The 18,855-nt window shown below is 40.5% G+C and overlaps 1 protein-coding gene across 1 annotated transcript in view; it reads right to left on the minus strand.

Annotated features, from left to right (window-relative positions):
* Positions 1-2,019: 2,019 nt before the first annotated feature.
* The window catches only part of Cd200r1 (CD200 receptor 1), a 33,547-nt gene continuing 16,711 nt past the window's right edge, over positions 2,020-18,855 (minus strand). The window contains exons 2-7 of the mRNA XM_045147614.1: positions 16,265-16,330; positions 13,693-14,007; positions 13,259-13,507; positions 5,468-5,567; positions 4,725-4,770; positions 2,020-3,029 (exon numbers count right to left, since the gene is read on the minus strand). Coding sequence (XP_045003549.1) covers positions 2,889-3,029; positions 4,725-4,770; positions 5,468-5,567; positions 13,259-13,507; positions 13,693-14,007; positions 16,265-16,330 — 917 coding nt within the window. The 3' untranslated portion in view covers positions 2,020-2,888. The remainder of the gene's footprint in view (positions 3,030-4,724; positions 4,771-5,467; positions 5,568-13,258; positions 13,508-13,692; positions 14,008-16,264; positions 16,331-18,855) is intronic.

Consider the following 18,855-nt stretch of genomic DNA (forward strand, 5'->3'; position numbering starts at 1 on the left):
TCTGTCTGTCGCTCTAAAATAAATAAAAATAAACAAAAAGTAAAATAAAATAAATTATACAGTTGGAGAGATAGCTTAACAGTTAAGGTGCTTGCCTGTGAAGCCTAAGGACACATGTTCAACTCACCAGATCCCATGTAGCCAGATGCACAAAGGTGAGGCAAGTGCAAGGTCACACATACCCACTAGGTGGCACAAGTGTGGCTGAGGCCCAGGCCTGCCAAATCTCTCTCTCATTGTCTCTCTTTCTCCAAAAAAAAAAAAAAAAAAAAAAAATATATATATATATATATATATATATATATATATATCAACAAATCAGATAACCTAAAATAAATAAGTGAGTCCTATAAACATACTGCCTACAAGGATGAACACATAAATAGTTATAAGATTGAATCAGTAGTAAAATAACTTCTAATGAACAGAAAATAAGACCCAGGTAAACGGAAAGAGAGGGAGGGAGAAAAGGAAGGAAGGAAAGGAAGGATAGAAGAAAGAAGGTAGGTAGAGAAAAATGATCAGGACCTGTTGGCTGCACTAAAATTTCAAAGAATAATAATAAATGCTGGGCCTTCTCAAACTCTTTCCAAAATCTACAGAATAGGAAACTCCACCAGTCTCATTTTGAAAGCCAGAACCAGGTAACACAAGAAAAAACTTGACATGATGCTCACACAAATGCAGTAGTGGCGCACAGCCATGGTGAGGAATCAACTGCTCTTGGACTGGCTGCTCTTGGACTGGCTAACACATCTGCTCAGTGGAAAGGAAACCATATCGGGAACTGGAAAACAAGTCAGAATCATATCCAGATAATGATTCTGCTTTCCATTGTCAAGCTCCCACTAACCTTAGAATATAAAAATGTATAAACTTTTAAAATTCTCTCTACATTAGTAATGGTTATCCTATTTAACTGGCACTGACTTCACTCTTCATTGGAGAATCTGCTTCTCTTTTTCAGATGGGAACTGGACTTGAGATAAGACCCAGTGCACTCCGCCCTGGCCCCAGCTGAAACCACAGAAGAACTGGGGAAATGAGCAAGAATGCTGCTGAGTTAAACTGATATCAGCACAGGGGTGATGGAGAAAGATACTGCGGACACTCAACACCTAAGTGCCCATCACTGAAGTAGACCTAAAATGCTCCCAGCATGGCTCAGGGAGTTTTGCAGAAGAGGGTTTGGAAAGATTGTTAGAGCCGCAAGTTGGGACATTTTGCACAGAGACATTGCCTCTCCCCCATAACTGACTGCTGCCCCCATAATGCATGACCCACAATCCCCATGGGGTTGACCTGCATCCCCAACAAGGAAGCCTCTTCAGAATAGGGGCAGGGAGGAGGGAAAGGATGGTACCAACATGTGATGTTTACATACGAAATATGTCCATATCTAATAACAATGAAAAAAAGAAATCTGTAAGCCAATATCCATGAACAAAGTAAGATACAAAAATCCTTAACAAAACATTGGGAAACTGGATTCAACAGACACAAAAAGAATCATATACTATTTGAAATTCATCTCCATATAAATAGATACAAAGATCAACTGAAAACAATAACTAATTTTTGTTAATTTGATAAACCACATTAACTAAATTTTTTAAAAAATCACATAATCACCTCGATAGATGAGAAATATGTTTGATGTCCATGCATGATAAAATAAAAAGAACCTCTCTCAAAATTACGTATAGAAGGCATGCACCTCAACAGAATAGAGATGATATATGTAAAGCCCAGTTGTGTATGGATACTGCCCCCCTGTTTTCTGTCCACCTTAGTGTGAGCTGCTCTACTCACTATGTCTTCTTTGCAAGTGTCCATTCAAATTTTTTAGTAAATGGGTTGTTTTGTTACTTTTGCCTTTGAACAGCAAAACTGCTCAAGAACCTAATTGTTTCAGATCTGTAATCAACCATGTAGGTAGGAGTTTAGAGGAAACAAATGCCTTTGCACACACATTATGTCTCTGAGCAACAGCAAAAATATAAAACCAGGTTTATTAAATAATGTAATTGTCATTATAAACTTAAATCTTATCAGTCAACTGGTTAATAAAAAAGGAAAAGTGGTTGAGGATGTGAGGATCTTACACATATCAAAATAAAAATATAAGGAAAGGCACATTCAATATGACCTACTTACCAACCATAAAAATGCATACCAATTGACTGACAGCTCCACTTAAGGAAATGATCCTACAGATTCACCCAAACAATCAAAGAGATAGTCATGAGAAACATTCTATGTGGCATTGTTTTGATCACAAACAAAAACCTCTAAATCTCCTTTACTAGGATCAGGATTAATTAAGTTATTACATAATCATACAATGGAAGTTTATATATCAATTTAAAAAAAAAGAGTGAGGTAGCTTTGCTTATGCCAATGTGAAAAATAACATCCTAGACATTATTAATTCTTTATAACTAAGCATTACAGTATGGCCCCATTTGTGTCTTGATATGTGTGTATATACACTGCACAATGTAAATATACATATAAATACATACAGACAGCACAGGCACATTAGGCATAGAAATTTTCTAGAATGATACACAAGAAACTTCATGATTCTTCCTCCTGCAAGGTTATTTCTTGAGGAAACTCAGTTTTTGCTTCTCACCGTATTGCACAATTTGAATATTTTATCTTAGTCATGTGCTTCCTTTGCAATAAGTACATTAGCTCTTCAAGGAGCTAGCTGGAAGCAGCTAAGATTCTGAATATCCAATTGTAGAAGGATGTAAGTGCAAATCCATTAGCAGGTTCTAATAATGCTTGAAGAACTGATTTCAATGTAGTCCTTCCAGTCTAGAATTGCAAGAAAATCAAAATGGCCGAGTATAAGGTCTCTTAATGCATGTTTCTTGGTACTAATTTCTGGTAGGTGGTGAAGTTTTCAGGCCTGTCCTGTCCACTTCACTGTGTGACAACTGAGGCATCTTCACTTCATTTCCAGTGTCATAGAGTGGGTTGCATTTTTCTGTGTAGCTAGCATAAGGCTGCATCTCATCCTAGAAAAGAATTCAGGGGGAAGGAGGGAATTAACATGGGATTTTTTAAAAAATATTTTTGTTCATTTTTTATTTATTTATTTGAGAGTGACAGACAGAGAGAAAGACAGATAGAGGGAGAGAGACAGAATGGGTGAGCCAGGGCTTCCAGCCACTGCAAACGAACTCCAGAAGCGTGCGCCCCCTTGTGCATCTGGCTAACGTGGGACCTGGGTCCTTAGGCTTCACAGGCAAGCGCTTAACCGCTAAGCCATCTCTCCAGCCTGGGATATTTTTTATAATCATGGAAAATGCTAATAAAAATTTTTAAAAAAAGAAAAGAATTCAAAGTTTAAATTGATTCAAGAAAACTAGAAATCATTACAGAAAGTACCCATGTTTTTCTACCAGGTGCCACAGCTTTGAATATCTACCAACAGTGCTTGAAGTTGTGTCTCTGGTACACACGGTCATAGACGCAAGGCTTTGTCAAAGCAGTTTATCAAAATTACCTGGTGATTGTGTAAATCTGTATGAGAGATGATGGTTGTGTGAAAGTAGAAACGGAGGCAAATGCAATGATATGAGAAGAACACCAGAGTAGAGAATCTAATGCAGAAGCTGGAGAGATAGCTCAAAGTTTAAAGTCCTTGCCTATAAAAGCTAACAACCCAGGTTCAAGTCCCCAGGACCCACATAAAGCCAGATGCACAAAGTGGCATATGCATCTGGAGTTTGTTTGCAGTGGCTAGAAGTCCTGCTGTGCCCGTTCTCTCCCTCCTTCTCTCCCTCTCTCTCTCTCTCTCTCTCTCCCTGGAAAAAATAAATACTATGCATATATATATATATATATATATATATATATATATATATATTGGTTTTTTGAGGTAGGGTCTCATTCTAGCCCAGGCTGACCTGGAATTCACTGTGGAGTCTCAGGGTGGCCTTGAACTCTCAGCTATCCTCCTACCTCTGCCTTCCAAGAACTGGGATTAAAGGAATGCGCCACCATGCCTGGCTAAATGAAATATTTTTAAAACTACTTTTTAAAGAGTCAAAAGCAGTAGGCTACTGGTTATAAGAGATTAAGGAGCAGATTGCTCAGTTAGGTAAAAGGAAAATGATAAAGGTACTAAGAGGAAGTGAAGAATTAGTCACATTTTCATGGGAAAGGAAATATCTGTTTGGTTTCTCTAATCTGTTTGGTACCATCCAAATGAGTCAAACATGTATTTATCTGATGATGCATTTATCTGAGGTGATGTATAAATATTGTTTATAGATAGTTTTAAAAATTAACTATGCTTTGACTATTAGCATTGTAAAGTCAGAAGTGTTTTTTAACTAAACCAAATATGGATGCAAATTACAGGTTGTATAGCTAGATCTAAGACTAGTGAGAATGAAAATACTTGGTAGCAGAGGCCAGTAAGTTAAAAAGGAGACATAAAGGGAAGAGAAAGGAAGGGAGGAGGGTACTTAATAGGTTGATATTGTATATATGTAAGTACAATGATTGTGATGGGGAGGTAATATGATGGAGAATGGAATTTCAAAGGAGAAAGTGTGGGGGGGAGGGAGGGAATTAAAAGGGGATTTTTTTTATAATCATGGAAAATGCTAATAAAAATTTAAAAATAAGATAAAATAAAATAAATAAAATGAAAAAAAAGTCTATGTGACTTCAAATTATGCAAATTATTTATCTTCTCTTACCTCCTCAACAACTGGAGTAGCTTCTGGTTTTTCCGATTTACATTTTCTAAAAAATATAAAATAATTTAGAGTGAATGCAAGGTACACCAGTGTTTAGACTGAAGATGGACAAAAATACTATCCTGTTGAAAATGTTGGTTTGTTTTGGTAGAAGACTTGATAAGATTAGAAATTAACTACATTGATTTGTGGTTATTGCACTAAATAAAAATATTTGGGGTTTTGGAAAATGAAGTAAAATTTTGAAACAGAGCGCGGTGCACGCCTTTAATCCCAGCACTCGGAAGGCAGAGGTAGGAGGACTGCTATGAGTTCAAGGCTAACCTGAGACTACATAGTAAATTCCAAGTCAGCCTGGGATAGAGCAAGACCCTACTTCGAAAAATGAAACAAAAAATTTTTTTGAAACAGGAGTTTGATGCAATGTGATATATGTGACACCTTCTCTTTGGTGCATTCAAAGGATCATAATTATTTTCCCAAATAAAAATAATTAGCATGCACTGCCTCTCACAAAGTCCTGCCTCGACTGTCCTAATTCCCCATGTGTGCATAGCTGAACAACCTATTAAACACAGCCATCACCTAAAGTAGTCCAAGGTTAATATCTTCAAGGTATTCTTTTTGCTCATTACAGCATTGCCATTCCTGCCCTGTTTTGCCCAGTTAGTCAATGCCATATTCTGACTCTTTTCTGGTCCAGTGACACTGAAAAAAAATAAAAGACATTATTGGATCATTACCTGCAGCCAATGATTTTCAGAAGCCATAGGGATCCCATTATGATCAAAATAACAACAGGTGGGATGATGTATTGAACATAGGATTCCAAGTTTTTGTCAGCTGTAATGATAAACACAAAAATATATGGTTCAAACATGGTAAAACCAGATAGTAGGATAGTATTCAGTGCTAAAAAAAGAAATGCATGTTTTGGCTGGGGAGATGGCTTAGCAGTTAAGGCACTTGCCTGCAAAACCTAAGGACCCAGGTTTGATTTCCCAGTACCCACGTAAGCCAGATGCACAAGGGGACACATGCATCTAGAGCTCATTTGCAATGGTTAGAGGACCTGGCACACCATATTCATTCTCTCACTCTCTCTCTCTCTCCCCATCTCTCTCTTAAATAAAAAATAAGAAATACACTATCAAGCCTTGACAAGATGTGGAAGAAAGTTAAATGCATAGAATAACTTGAATCAAACACATCTCAAAAGGTTACAGACCATTTGATTCTAAGTACATAACATTCTGAGGAAGGAAAAAAGTCAAAGGTTACCACGGGTGGAAGGGAGGGCAAGATAACCAGGTGGCCCTTAGAGGACTTATGCTGCAGTGAAACTCTTCCGTCTGAACCACAATGGGGAACACACAGCACTGTGCACTCACCAGTCCCATGGAACATGTCTGCTTAGAGTGAACCCTAACTACCCTGTGGATCTTTGCACAATGACACGTCCATGCAGGCTGATCATGCATAATAAGTCATGCAAGTTGTGCTCAGTGGGAGAGGGGTCACAGGTTAGGTAAGAGCTTTCTGTATTTTGCATTCACTTTTGCTGTGAACCTAAAACTAATCTAAAAAGTAAAATTTGTTCCAAAAAAAACCTTACAAATAAATGTGGTTTCAAGGTTCTCAATACATGAAATTCACTTCTGCGATTATATTTTAAACATACAAAGAAGTTAATCATGGCTGGAGAGATGGCTTAGTGGTTAAAGCATTTACCAACGAAGCCTGAGGACCCAGATTTGATTCCCCAGGACCCACATAAGCTAGATACACAAGGTGGTGCATGCATCTGGAGTTTTTCTGCAGTGGCTAAAGGCCCTGGCGCACCCATTCTCTCTCTCTCTCTCTCTCTCTCTCTCTCTCTCTCTCTCTCTCTCTCTCTCTTCCTCTTTCTCTCTCAAATAAATAAATAAAATATTTTAATAAAAGAAGTTGATCATTCAAAAATGTACTAATAAAATGCTTTATCAATTCACTCTTAAAGAGTTTCCAGCAAGATCTCATCTTAGGATTTTATATATTGATATAATTTGGATGTTATAATTTATATATTTATACAGCTTTACAGTCTAGTATGGATGAAGAGTTCCTTTAAGAGAGGCACAAAATTCAGGTCTCGCCATCACAGTAAGAATGGTATCTCTCACCCCAACATTCAAAAGGAAATGGGTTATTATAAGTCAGGTACTTGGAAAAGTGACTGATAATTCTGAAGTTACTTTCTGTGTAGGAAATAAAACTAAACTACGCGGCAGTGACCTTAAATGCTCTGGGAGCCACTGTTCCCAAGAAAGCTCTGTGTATGTGCACATGTCAGCAAGGAGTCACCAGCTCAAGAGCTGTGGCTTTGGAGCTGTGTTTCTGGGGTCTCATATACAACCGTAGGGCGCCAGAAGGTGAAGGGGTGACTGGAGGCTGATGTCCAGTCTCCCTCCTCCCTCAACAACTCAGGACTTTATCTATGGGGTTTATTGAGAACTTGTGTTAAAACAGCACCTTTTGAACTCTTTAAAACCGATGAGCCTCCCGCCCTGGTGTGCAAAAGAGATCATTGCACTAAAATGAATGGGGACCACATGATGTCTTCCATGCTGGTGTTCTGTGGGTATGACAGCACATTGCGATACTGGGTGGAGAGACTGCATTGCATCACCAAGGCACGAACTGCCCTTCTCAGTGAGTACTGCTTTCAAAGGGAAGACGGGTGGACAAATACTGAAACACTGAAGAAACGGTGGCTTTAGAACATTAATTTTTTTTTCGTCATTCTTCAAACTTAGCAAATAAAAGTAAGAATAGTTGTGAAGCATAAAGTTGAAAAGACAAAGAGATGAAAACGGCTGATGACAAGAATGGATGAAAGAGCTCAGCCTATTTTTAGGTAAAAAAATAAGAGAATTGCAGATGTGTGTGTGTGTGTGTGTGTGTGTGTGTGTGTATGTGCAAGTGTGTGTGCCCTTGAGCGTCCCATTCCATCATTCTTCTGCCCACCCTTTTTTCGAGGCAAAGTCTCACTTTAGCCCAGACTAACCTGAAATTCACTATCTCGTTTCAGAGTGGCCTTGAACTCGTGATCCTCCTACCTCTGCCTCCAAGGGCTGGGATTAAAGCTGAGCACCACCACACCAGCTTCTGCCCGTTCTGGTGTAAACCAGAGTCTCTTTCTGATCCTGGAGCTTACCAGTTTGTCATCCCTCCCCGCCCTACTGCCCCACCCCACGTGATTCTGAGATCTCTTCTCCCCTCTGAAAGGGGAATTACAGGTGCAAGTAGCTGTGCCTTGTTGTTTAATGTGGGTTGTGAGGATTCAAACTTGGGAGGTCTCCCTCCTGTGCTTGCCCTCTCCCGCCCCAGTAATGGCAAACAATTTAAAAGAGGAGCAAATACAAAACTTAGCTCTCCACAGGATGCAAGAGAGAAGAAAGCCATCATGAATTTCAAAATAGCTAAAAGAGAGAATTTTAAATGTTCCTAGTATAAAGAGATGATAAATATTGAAGGTGATAGATATGTTAATCACTCTAAATGAACATTTCACAATGTACAAAATGCTTCAAAATATAACTTTTACCCCTAAAATATATAAAATAATGATTCATCAACTTAAGTTATGCTTCTAAGCTGGGCATGGTGGTGCACGCCTTTAATACCAGCACTCAGGAGGCAGAGGTAGGAGGATCGCAGTGAGTTCGAGGCCACCCTGAGACTACATAGTGAATTCCAGGTCATCCTGAGCTAGAGTGACACCATACCTCGAAAAAAAAAAAAAAAGTTTCTAAATAAGTTTTTTTTTGAAGTCATCAAAGAAAATGTCATCAAAACTGTATGTGGTGGGGTGGGGGGCTGGAGAGATGGCTTTGAGATTAAGGTGCTTGCCTGTGAAGCCTAAGGACCCAGGTTTGATTCCCCAGTACCCATATAAGCCCAATGTACAAGGTGGCACAAGCATCGGGAGTGACTAGAGGCCCTAGTATGCCCGTTACCCCCGCTTTTCTCTCATATAAATAAATAAAATATTTTTAAGAGAAAAACCATACATGGGGGTAAAGTGTGGGGCCAAAGATGAGAGCTTCTTGGGAAGTTCGTGATAGGCTACCAACTCCCCTGAGCCCACTGGGAGCCGTGGAGTCTGATCTCCAGACGATGAAGTAGACGGACCCAGAGTCAAGGATCCTGACTTATGGGGGGGGGGGGGGCTGGAGAACAAGGGCCAGAACGATCAGCTGTATTAAACAGGAATCGACGCTCTGATCGGTGGAGCAAGCACACACACACTTCACTCTTCCTTTCCAGAACCCAGGAGTCGAGGCTTACAGCTCCAAGGCAAAAGACTGGAGAGTCATTTCCTAAAAAGCCCAAACAATCCCAGAGGGGAAAAAAAAAGAAAGAAAGAAAAGAAAACCTTCATATACTAAAGGGCTCCCCAGTATTTTTAAAGAAAATAATAGCAATTGGCCTCTTTTTCCTACCTCAGTGATGACTAGTTGACAAGCCCCAGCAAAGAATAGAGCTCCTAGTGTGGGCTTTTCAGTGCTTACTTTGAAGTGAACTGATACCCAAGGGTTACCAAAGAGTCAAGGGGCGGGGCAGCCTTGAAAATGAATGTCTAGAAAGCAGAAGGAGCTCAAATTGATTAAGTAGACACCAGATCAAGGCGGTGAGCAGAATGTGTACTCAAGGGACCAGATGGTACTGATGCGTTCAGGAGCATGGGAAAACTTGAGAAGGGTGTCTTTAGGCCAAAAAAATAAATAAATAAAAAAAGAGCTGGAAGGATGGCTTAGTAGTTAAGGCACTTGCCTACAAAGCCTAAGGACCTAGGTTCGATTCCCCAGGACCCACATTAGCCAGATACACTAGGGGGCACACGCATCTGGAGTTCGTTTGCAGTGGCTGGAAGCCCTGGCATGCCCATTCTCTCAATCTCTCTCTTTCTCTCTCTCTCTCTCTCTCTCTCTCTCTCTCTCTCTTTCACTGTCAAATTAATTAATTAATTAAAAATTGAGGTAGGTGGTTCTTCTATTATTGCTATGCCCACTGTTCTCTTTGCAGTATACTGAACAACCCTGTTTGTAAGAAGGAGAGGGAAGGGAAAGGAAGGGGAGGGAAAGAGGAAAGTGGAGAGGTAAAGAGGGAAGAGGAGGGGAGAGCAGGAGAGGAAATGGAAGGAAAGGGAACAGTGGAGAGAGGAAAGTGAAAACAGGAAATGAAAGGAAAATTGAAGGGAAGAGAAGTGAAGGAAAGGGAAAACGAGTGAAGGGAAGGAGAGCAGGGAAAAGAAGAGAGGGAGCGAAGAGAGGAAAGGGACGTGAAGCCATGTCTCAGCAAAGGCTTTGCCCTCCTAACCACCTGATTGCACACCCCAAAGCCGCGTTAAAACTGGGGTCTTGTGTTTTTACCTTTGCATGACCAGCTTCAAGCGCACAGAGAGAACCCAGGACGCGTCAGGGAGTGCGCTGGAGGCGGGGGGGGGGGGGGGGGGTTCAGACCATAAACTGGACTGAACAGGAAAAAAAACCATTTCATACTCCAGGCAACCAGTGGAGTGGTACGCATGACAAGGAACAAAAACTCAGGAACAGAATAAATGCCATTCTTGGCTGGTTACTGAGTACAGATTGTTCAAACATCATAAACGTCTTGATGTTATACAAATAATCTCAAAGTGAATCCCCACTTTACCAAAACAATCTATGGTCATTCTAATAAAAGGCATTGACAGAACTGCAAAAGTACAGAAGAAATTATTAAGTACTAGCAGCTCTCTTCAACAAAGAAGTGTCAAATATTTCTCTGGTGCGACAATGCATTTCCTAGTTTTAGGGGAAAAAAATTAAACAAGAAGCTCAAATATCCTTACCCAGTGTTGTTATTCATTATCTTCTATGGAAGAATAAATTGAATCAACTAAAATCAATTCTATCTTCTGCAAGAAATGGGTACTCTATAATACCAGCATTCAAGAGACTGAGTCAGCAGGAGCATGAATTTGAGACCCGGCTTAGTTACACTGAGAAACACTCTTTAAAAAAGAAAGAAAGATTCCCACTCATACTTTTCTATAAGTTTGTCTTTCAGCGTGGTACTGGCACAAAAACAGACAGGTAGATCAGTGGAACAGAATAGAGGACCCAGATGTAAGCCCAAGTAGCTATAGCCACCTGATATTCGATAAACATGCCAAAAATACTCATTGGAGAAAAGACACCCTCTTCAGCAAATGGTGTTGGGAAAACTGGATATATATCTGCAGAAGGATGAAAATAGATTCTTCTCTTTCGCCATGCACAAGAATTAAGTCCAAATGGATTAAAGACCCTAACATCAGACCTGAAACTCTGAAACTGCTAGAGGAAAAAGTAGGGGAAACCCTCCAACATATTGGTCTTGGCAAAGACTTTCTGAATACAACCCCAATTGCTCAGGCAATAAAACCACAGATTAATCACTGGGACCTCATGAAATTACAAACATTTTGCACTGCAAAGGACACAATGAAAAAAGCAAAGAGGCAGCCTACAGAATGGGAAAAAATCTTCGCCAGCTATATATCTGATAGAGGATTAATATCTAGGATATACAAAGAACTCAAAAAGTTAAATAATAAGGAATCAAACAAGCCAATCAAAAAATGGGCTATGGAGCTAAATAGAGCATTCTCAAAGGAAGAAATACGAATGGCATGTAAGCATCTAAAAAATGTTCTACATCACTAGTCATCAGGGAAATGCAGATTAAAACTACATTGAGATTCCATCTCACTTCTGTCAGATTGGCCACCATCATGAAAACAAATGATCATAAATGTTGGCAGGGATGTGGAAAAAGAGGAACCCTTCTACACTGCTGGTGGGAATGCAATCTGGTCCAGCCATTGTGGAAATCAGTGTGGAGGTTCCTAAAACAGCTAAAGATTGATCTACCATATGACCCAGCTATAGCACTCCTAAGCATATATCTGAAGGAATCATCTCAGTTCCTTAGAAGTATGTGCTCAACCATGTTTACTGCTGCTCAATTTATGATAGCTGGGAAATGGAACCAGCCTAGATGTCCCTCAACTGATGAGTGGATAATGAAGATGTGGCACATTTATACAATGGAGTTCTACTCAGCAGTAAAGAAAAATGAAATTATGAAATTTGCAGAAAAATGGATGGACCTGGAAAGTATTATACTAAGTGAGGTAACCCAGGCCCAGAAAGCCAAGCATCACATGTTCTCTTTCATATGTGGATCCTAGCTACAGATGACTGGGCTTCTGCATGAGAATGAAAATACTTAGTAGCAGAGGCCAGCCAGTAAGTTAAAAAAGAGACATAAAGGGAAGAGAAAGGAAGGGAGGAGGGTACTTAATAGGTTGATGTTGTATATATGCAAGTACAATGATTGTATGGGGAGGTAATATGATGGAGAATGGAATTTCAAAGGAGAAAGTGTGGGGGGAGGGAGGGAATTAACAGGGGATTTTTTTTTATAATCATGGAAAATGCTAATAAAAAATTTAAAAAAAAAACTGCATAACAGGGCTGGAGATATGGCTTAGTGGTTAAGGTGCGTGCCTGAGAAGCCTAAGGACCTGGGTTCAATTCCCCAGTATCCATGTAAGCCAGATGCACAAGGTGGCATCTGGAATGAGTTGGCAATAGCTGGAGGCCCTATAGTACCCACCCATTCTCTCTCTCTCTCTCTCTCTCTCTCTCTCTCTCTCTCTGCCTCTCTCTTAAAAAATAAATAAATAATAAAATATTGAAAATATTGTTTTAAAAAAAGTTGACCAGCCAGGCCAAATGAGCCAATGGGTGCAACAGTGGCACGTCTGTCCTGGTGGAAACCAACCACCCTCTAATTGGACAGGATGCCCACTCCATGGGAGGGAATACATCCCTGATACTGAAAACTTAAAATGGGGTAGTCATGAGCTTTAGGGGTGTAATGTCTACTGCTGTCTGGCTAAATGTATATACTATGTTTATCAAACTGCCCAGTAAGCATTTCTCTTAATGTTCATACCCTTATATTAATGCTACTCTCACTTTTGGTAGAGAATCTTCTCTTTTCAGATGACAGTGACCTTGAAATGACTCAGAAGGCAACATGGTGCTAGGAAGAAGTGACCACAGTACTCAGTACTCCAATATCTCTATCATACCTTCCAAGGCTCAGGATAGATTCTAGAAGAGGTGGAAGAAAGAATGTAAGAGCCAAAGGAAGTGTAGGACTCCTTACAATGTGCTCCCCCCAGACACAAAATGGCCTGGGTATCCATGACCTCACAGTGCCTGATACTACCTACATAAGATCATCATAAGAGGAGGAAAAGATGATGACATCAAAATAAAAGAGAGACTGATTGAGATGGGGAGGGGATATGATGGAGAATGGAGTTTCAAAGGGGAAAGTGGGGGGAAGGAGGGTATTATCATGGGATATTTTTTATAATCATGGAAGTTGTTAATAAAAAAATTTGTAAAGAAAAAAAAAGAAAGAAAGAAAAAGTAAAAGAAAGATGCACTCACCTTGATTCAGTTCTGTGGACAGACTCTTGTTGCCAGTCAAGTGAGAGACCAGGCAGGTCACAACAGACACACTGTGCACTGCCCAGTGGCACGTGCTCCTGACGGTCACTGTGTCATTGACATCTGATTCATTCTTAGTGTCACAGTCCCCATCTGGAGTCCAGGAGATCTGTGCAGCGGGCTTGCCCGTAGCCGCCTCACACACTACAGTGGCATTCTTCTCTAGAGACAGAGTTACTGCAGGGGGCACTGCAGACATGGAAGAGAAACATCACTCTTAAACTGGACATGGTGGTGCATGCGGTTAATCCCAGCACTCGGGAGGCAGAGGTAGGAGGATCACCGTGAGTTCGAGGCCCCCCTGAGACTCTGAGAGTTAGACATTTGTTCCCATCTCAAATCTGGTGGTTTCAAGCGTGACCATAACTGCTTACCTAACACTTGGAGGTCGTGTCCACGTTGGAAATTCCCATCGGGTGTTGCTATTTCACACAGGTAATGCCCGTCAAGATCGGGGGTCACGGCGCCGATGTGAAGATGGGGCCTCAGGCCAGGGGCGGAGACCCAGGTTATCCTCCTGTCTGTGCAGGTCTCATTGGTCTCCTGTGTCTCTGCTCTGTAGGACAGGACGCAGGAAGGCTTGCCTCTGCGGAGTATTTTCCATGTCACCAAGACCACCTCTGCCAAGGAGACGAGAGGGCAGCAGAGCACAGCCTCTTTGCCCCTCTGTAACATTACTGTAGTGTTAACTGGGCAAACACACAAAACAAGAATGAGGAAAGAAAAGAAAACCTTGTGTGTTAAATTGACCCATAGCAGGTTACATGAAGTTTTAGTAGAACATTGCTTGGCTGGTGCATGTATTCCAAAAATACTATATTTACATAAGAAATTAACATTCACTATATACATATAAAATGGTATGAAAAATAACTCCACAACTAACCAATTGTGCATTACTAAGGAAATGACATATACTATAAAGTATATGGAAAGTAAAACTGGAGGGGTTTTTTAATGGGGGGAGGTTTCAAGATAATCTCTCACTCTAGCTCAGGCTGACCTGGAATGCACAGTCTCAGGGTGGCCTTGAACTCACTGAGATCCACCTACCTCTGCCTCCCAGGTGCTAGGATTAAAGGCGTGTACCACCATGCCCAGATACAAAACTAAAGTTTTAATGTGTACAAACAGAAAATAGAATTCTAGGGCTGGAGAAATTGCTTAGTGGTTAAGGCTCTGGCCTCAGAGATCTAAGGACCCAGGTTCAATTCCCCAGGACCCACATAAACCATATGCACAAGATGCCACATGCTTCTAGAGTTCATTTGCAATGCCTCTTTCTCTATCTCTCTTAAGTTAAAAAAAAAAGTAGAAACCAAGAAAAAAATAGAATTCTAAATTACATTTCAAACATATCATTCTAAATCAAATTTTTGAATGTGTACAACATTGGATTTATCATACAATTCATGTTTCCCAGGATTGAAAATACAGTGATTTTTTCATGTGGGTTTTATCCTCCCAATTTCTGTTAAGTGCAAAAAAAATCAATAACATGAAAACTAAATCTCTATTACTAAGAATAGTTCAGACAAATATTCATGCAGAAAGTACATGGTGCTATCATTAATGATAACTGATATGGGAGACCAGGAATATAACTCAGTTGACAGGGTAACTGTCCAGCATGCACAAAGCTCTGTATTCAATTCCCAGCCCAACCTATACCAAGCATAATAGTGCATACTTATAATCCTAGCACAACAGAATTGGAGACAGGAGGGTCAGGTGTTCAAGGTTATTCTCAGCTACGTAGTGAGTTCAAGGCCATGCTGTAGTAAATAAGACCTCATCTCAAATATAAAAGTCAGACAGGAAGTAGTAATATAGCAAAATGGCATTCAATTTGAATGAGTTGGTAATGTTTGTTTACTTTTTTTTTTTTCAAGGTAGCATCTCACTCTAGCTCAGGCTGACCTGAAATTCACTATGTAGTCTCAGGGTGGCCAGGTGATCCTCCTACCTCCCAAGTGCTGGGATAAAAGGTGTGCGCCACCACGCCTGGCTATATTTTGGTTTTTGTATGTGAATCTAATTATCAGAATTAAATTCAGAAGTTGATTCCTTTCATCCATCTTCTAGAGTAAAAATGTGTGGTGGTTTGAATCAGATGTCCCCCACGAAGTCATGTGTTTTGCATGGTCGGTCCTCTGCTGGTGGCAACCAGGAGGTGGAGCCTTGCTGAAGGAGATGTGTTGCTGAGGTCAGGCTTTGGAGTGTTGAAGCCAGCTTCCCCTTGGCAGGGATGGAATCACTCTCCTGAAGTTATTTTCCAGCTGCTGTGGCATTGTTGGTGTCCAGCTACTGCTCATGCCCTGCCATCATGGTGCTTTCCATTGAGAACATAAGTCAAAATATAAACCTTCCCATCCATTGGCCTCTTTTGGTTGGGTGCTCTATCCCAGCAATGAGAAGGTAACTACAACAAAATTCAAGGCCTGTGGTCTACACACATCTTCCCACCAGAACCTCACACTTTCTGTACAGAGACCCGAAGCACCCTTGGTTGTCGGGAGTTTGCTGAGTGGTAATTCTCCACAGAAGCATCTGCTATAACTCACCTGTGGCCAAGGTGTCATGGCACCTCTTAACATGAGCAGAAACCACTATGGTGGTAAAACTTCTTGCTGTTGTATAGCTGACTCTACTCCTCACAATTCACAACCAAATAAGGCCACATAACTACATGAAGGAAATGATGGGACATGAACATAAGAGGTAGTAAAACTCGGGATTCTTTCCATTGCTCCAAGCTGCCAAAGATTTAGTGGTAAGCTTGAAGTTGGGGGTACTTCGAATCTCTCAGGCCACAGCACTCACATCACCAGCTCCCCCTGCTGACCTCAGGCTGGTTTGTTGCAGACAGGGCATCAGCTACTGTTCTGACAAAAGGCATTATCTCCCTCCTGTCAGGGCTGGCCCCTGGATATCGAAGCATCTTACCTTCTGCAAGAGGTAGTGATGTGTTCTGAATTGTCTGCTTCTCATTCATACAAGTACTTCTGTAATCTAGGAAATATTGTTGAAAGAGTGAGAACTGGAAGGCAAGCAGTAACAAACAGTAAAGTGCTTGCTGTGACAGGAGGAACTGAGTTCAGATACCCAGCACCCATGTAAAAGTCAGACATGGTGGCAGATGTCTGTAGCATGGGGGATGATGGAGACAGGAGAATCCCTGGGGCTTTCTGGCTAGCTAATCTACTAGAATCAGTGAGGTCTAGGTTCAACAAGAGACCCTGTGTCAAAAATAATAATAAAGCTGGGCGTGGTGGCGCATGCCTTTAATCCCAGCACTCGGGAGGCAGAAATAGGAGGATCGCTATGAGTTCGAGGCCACCCTGAGACTCCATAGTGAATTCCAGGTCAGCCTGGGCTAGAGTGAGACCCTACCTTGAAAACCAAAATTAATAATATAATAATAACAATAATAATAACAACTGAGGGCTGCAGAGATAGCTTTCAGCAAAGTGGCAGGATATAAAATCAACACAGAAAAATCACTAGCCTTCATATATATCAGTGACAACAATATAGAAAAGGAAATCAGAGACTCTGTCTCATTTACAATAGCCACGAAACAAAATCAAATACACTGGACTCTCCTAACCAAGGAACAAAAAGACCTATGCAATGAAAACATAAAAACACTGAAGTGGAGAAAGACAGGAGAAGATGGGATGACCTCCCATGCTCACGGATTAGAATTCATATTGTCAAAATGGCCAACCTGCCAAAAGCAATATACAGATTGTATGCAATTCCAATTAAAATCCTAGCAATACCTTTCACGGAGTTAGGAAAAAAAAAAAACAGTCTCAAAATTCATATGGAAGCACAAAAGCCCTCGGAGAATAATAAAAAAAAAAAGTGCTCAACAAAATGAACACCCCTGGGGGTATCAACATATCCAATTTCCAGTCATACTATGCAGCCGTAGTAATAGAAGCTGCATGGCACTGACATAAAAACAGGCTCATAGATCACTGGAACAGAACTGAAGATCCAGGGCTGAAGGGATAGCTTAGCAATTAAGACACTTCCTGCAAAGCCAAAGGACTCAGGTTCAATTCCCCAGGACCCACATAAGCCAGATGCACAAGATGATGCATGCATCTGAAGTTTTTGCAGTGGCTGAAGGCCTTAGTATGCCCATTCTCTCACTGTCTGTCTGTCTGTCTGTCTGTCTGTCTGTCTGTCTGTCTATCTGTCTCTCTCTCTCTCTCCCTCATCCTCACTGACTATTTCTCTCTTTCAAGTAAATAAATAAAAATATTTAAAAAGATAAAATGAGATATATAAGCTGGGCGTGGTGGCTCGTGCCTTTAATCCCAGCACTTGGGAGCAGAGGTAGGAGGATTGCTGTGAGATCAAGGCCACCCTGAGATGACACAGTGAATTCCAGGTCAGCCTGGGCTAGAGTGAGACCCTACCTCATAAAACCAAAAAAAAAAAGAAAGAAAGAAAGAAAGAAAGAAAGGAAGGAAGGAAGGAAGGAAGGAAGGAAGGAAGGAAGGAAGGAAGGAAGAAAGAAAGAAAAAAAGAAAGAAAGAAAGAAAAGAAAAGAAAAAATGAAAGATAGAGAGATATAACTTATAAATATAATGTGTATTTCTGATGAAAATGGTAAATGAAAGATCAAGATCATTGGAATTTTGGTTAAGGTATATTTGAGAGTAAAACTTTAAAAAATGACATGGTTATAACTAATTAGATTATTTTTAAAGTTTATCAAATTTCTAAGGTCAGAATTTCAATACTCAGGCTGGAGAGATTGCTTAGTGGTTAAATACTTGCCTGTGAAGCCTAAGGACCCTGGTTTGAGGCTTGATTCTCCAGGACCCACGTTAGCCAGATGCACAAGGGGGCACATGCAACTGGAGTTTGTCTGCAGTGGCTGGAGGCCCTGGTGTGCCCAGTCTCTGTCTCTGTCTCTCAAATAAATAAATAAAAATTTTTAAAAAATTCAATACTCTAATACTGATTCTCTGTTTATAAAAATAAGGTTTCCTTGAATTATGTTCTGCTCTTAGTGATGTTTACAAAATGACCTATGATCCTTAGTCCTCTAGACCAGTGGTTAAACAAACAACTGGCACACATTCTTAAATTAACCAAAGAAATGAGCTTTTTCAGCCTGACACACTTTTAAAAGATCTTATAAATCTAAGACTCCCTCTGGAGAACATCCATATGCTATACCAAGTAAGTAATAATTATACTATAAAAATTACTTTCAGGACTACAGAGAGATGGCTCGGCATTTAAAGGCACTTGCTTGGAAAGTCTGACAGCCAGGTTCAATTCCCCATACCCATGTAAAGCCAGATGCACAAAGTGATGCATGTGTCTGGAGTTCATATGCAGTGGCAAGAAACTCTAGCATGCCCATATTTTCTCTCTCATAAATAAATAACTCATATTTTAAATATTTTTTATTCCGGACATATGAGCCACCTTGGGTATATGGCTTATGTGGGTACTGAGGAATTGCATCTGGGACCTTTGGCAAGCAAACACCTTAACCACTAAGCCAT

The sequence above is a fragment of the Jaculus jaculus genome, chromosome 4, assembly GCF_020740685.1.
Source record: "Jaculus jaculus isolate mJacJac1 chromosome 4, mJacJac1.mat.Y.cur, whole genome shotgun sequence".
Classification (NCBI taxonomy): domain Eukaryota; kingdom Metazoa; phylum Chordata; class Mammalia; order Rodentia; family Dipodidae; genus Jaculus; species Jaculus jaculus.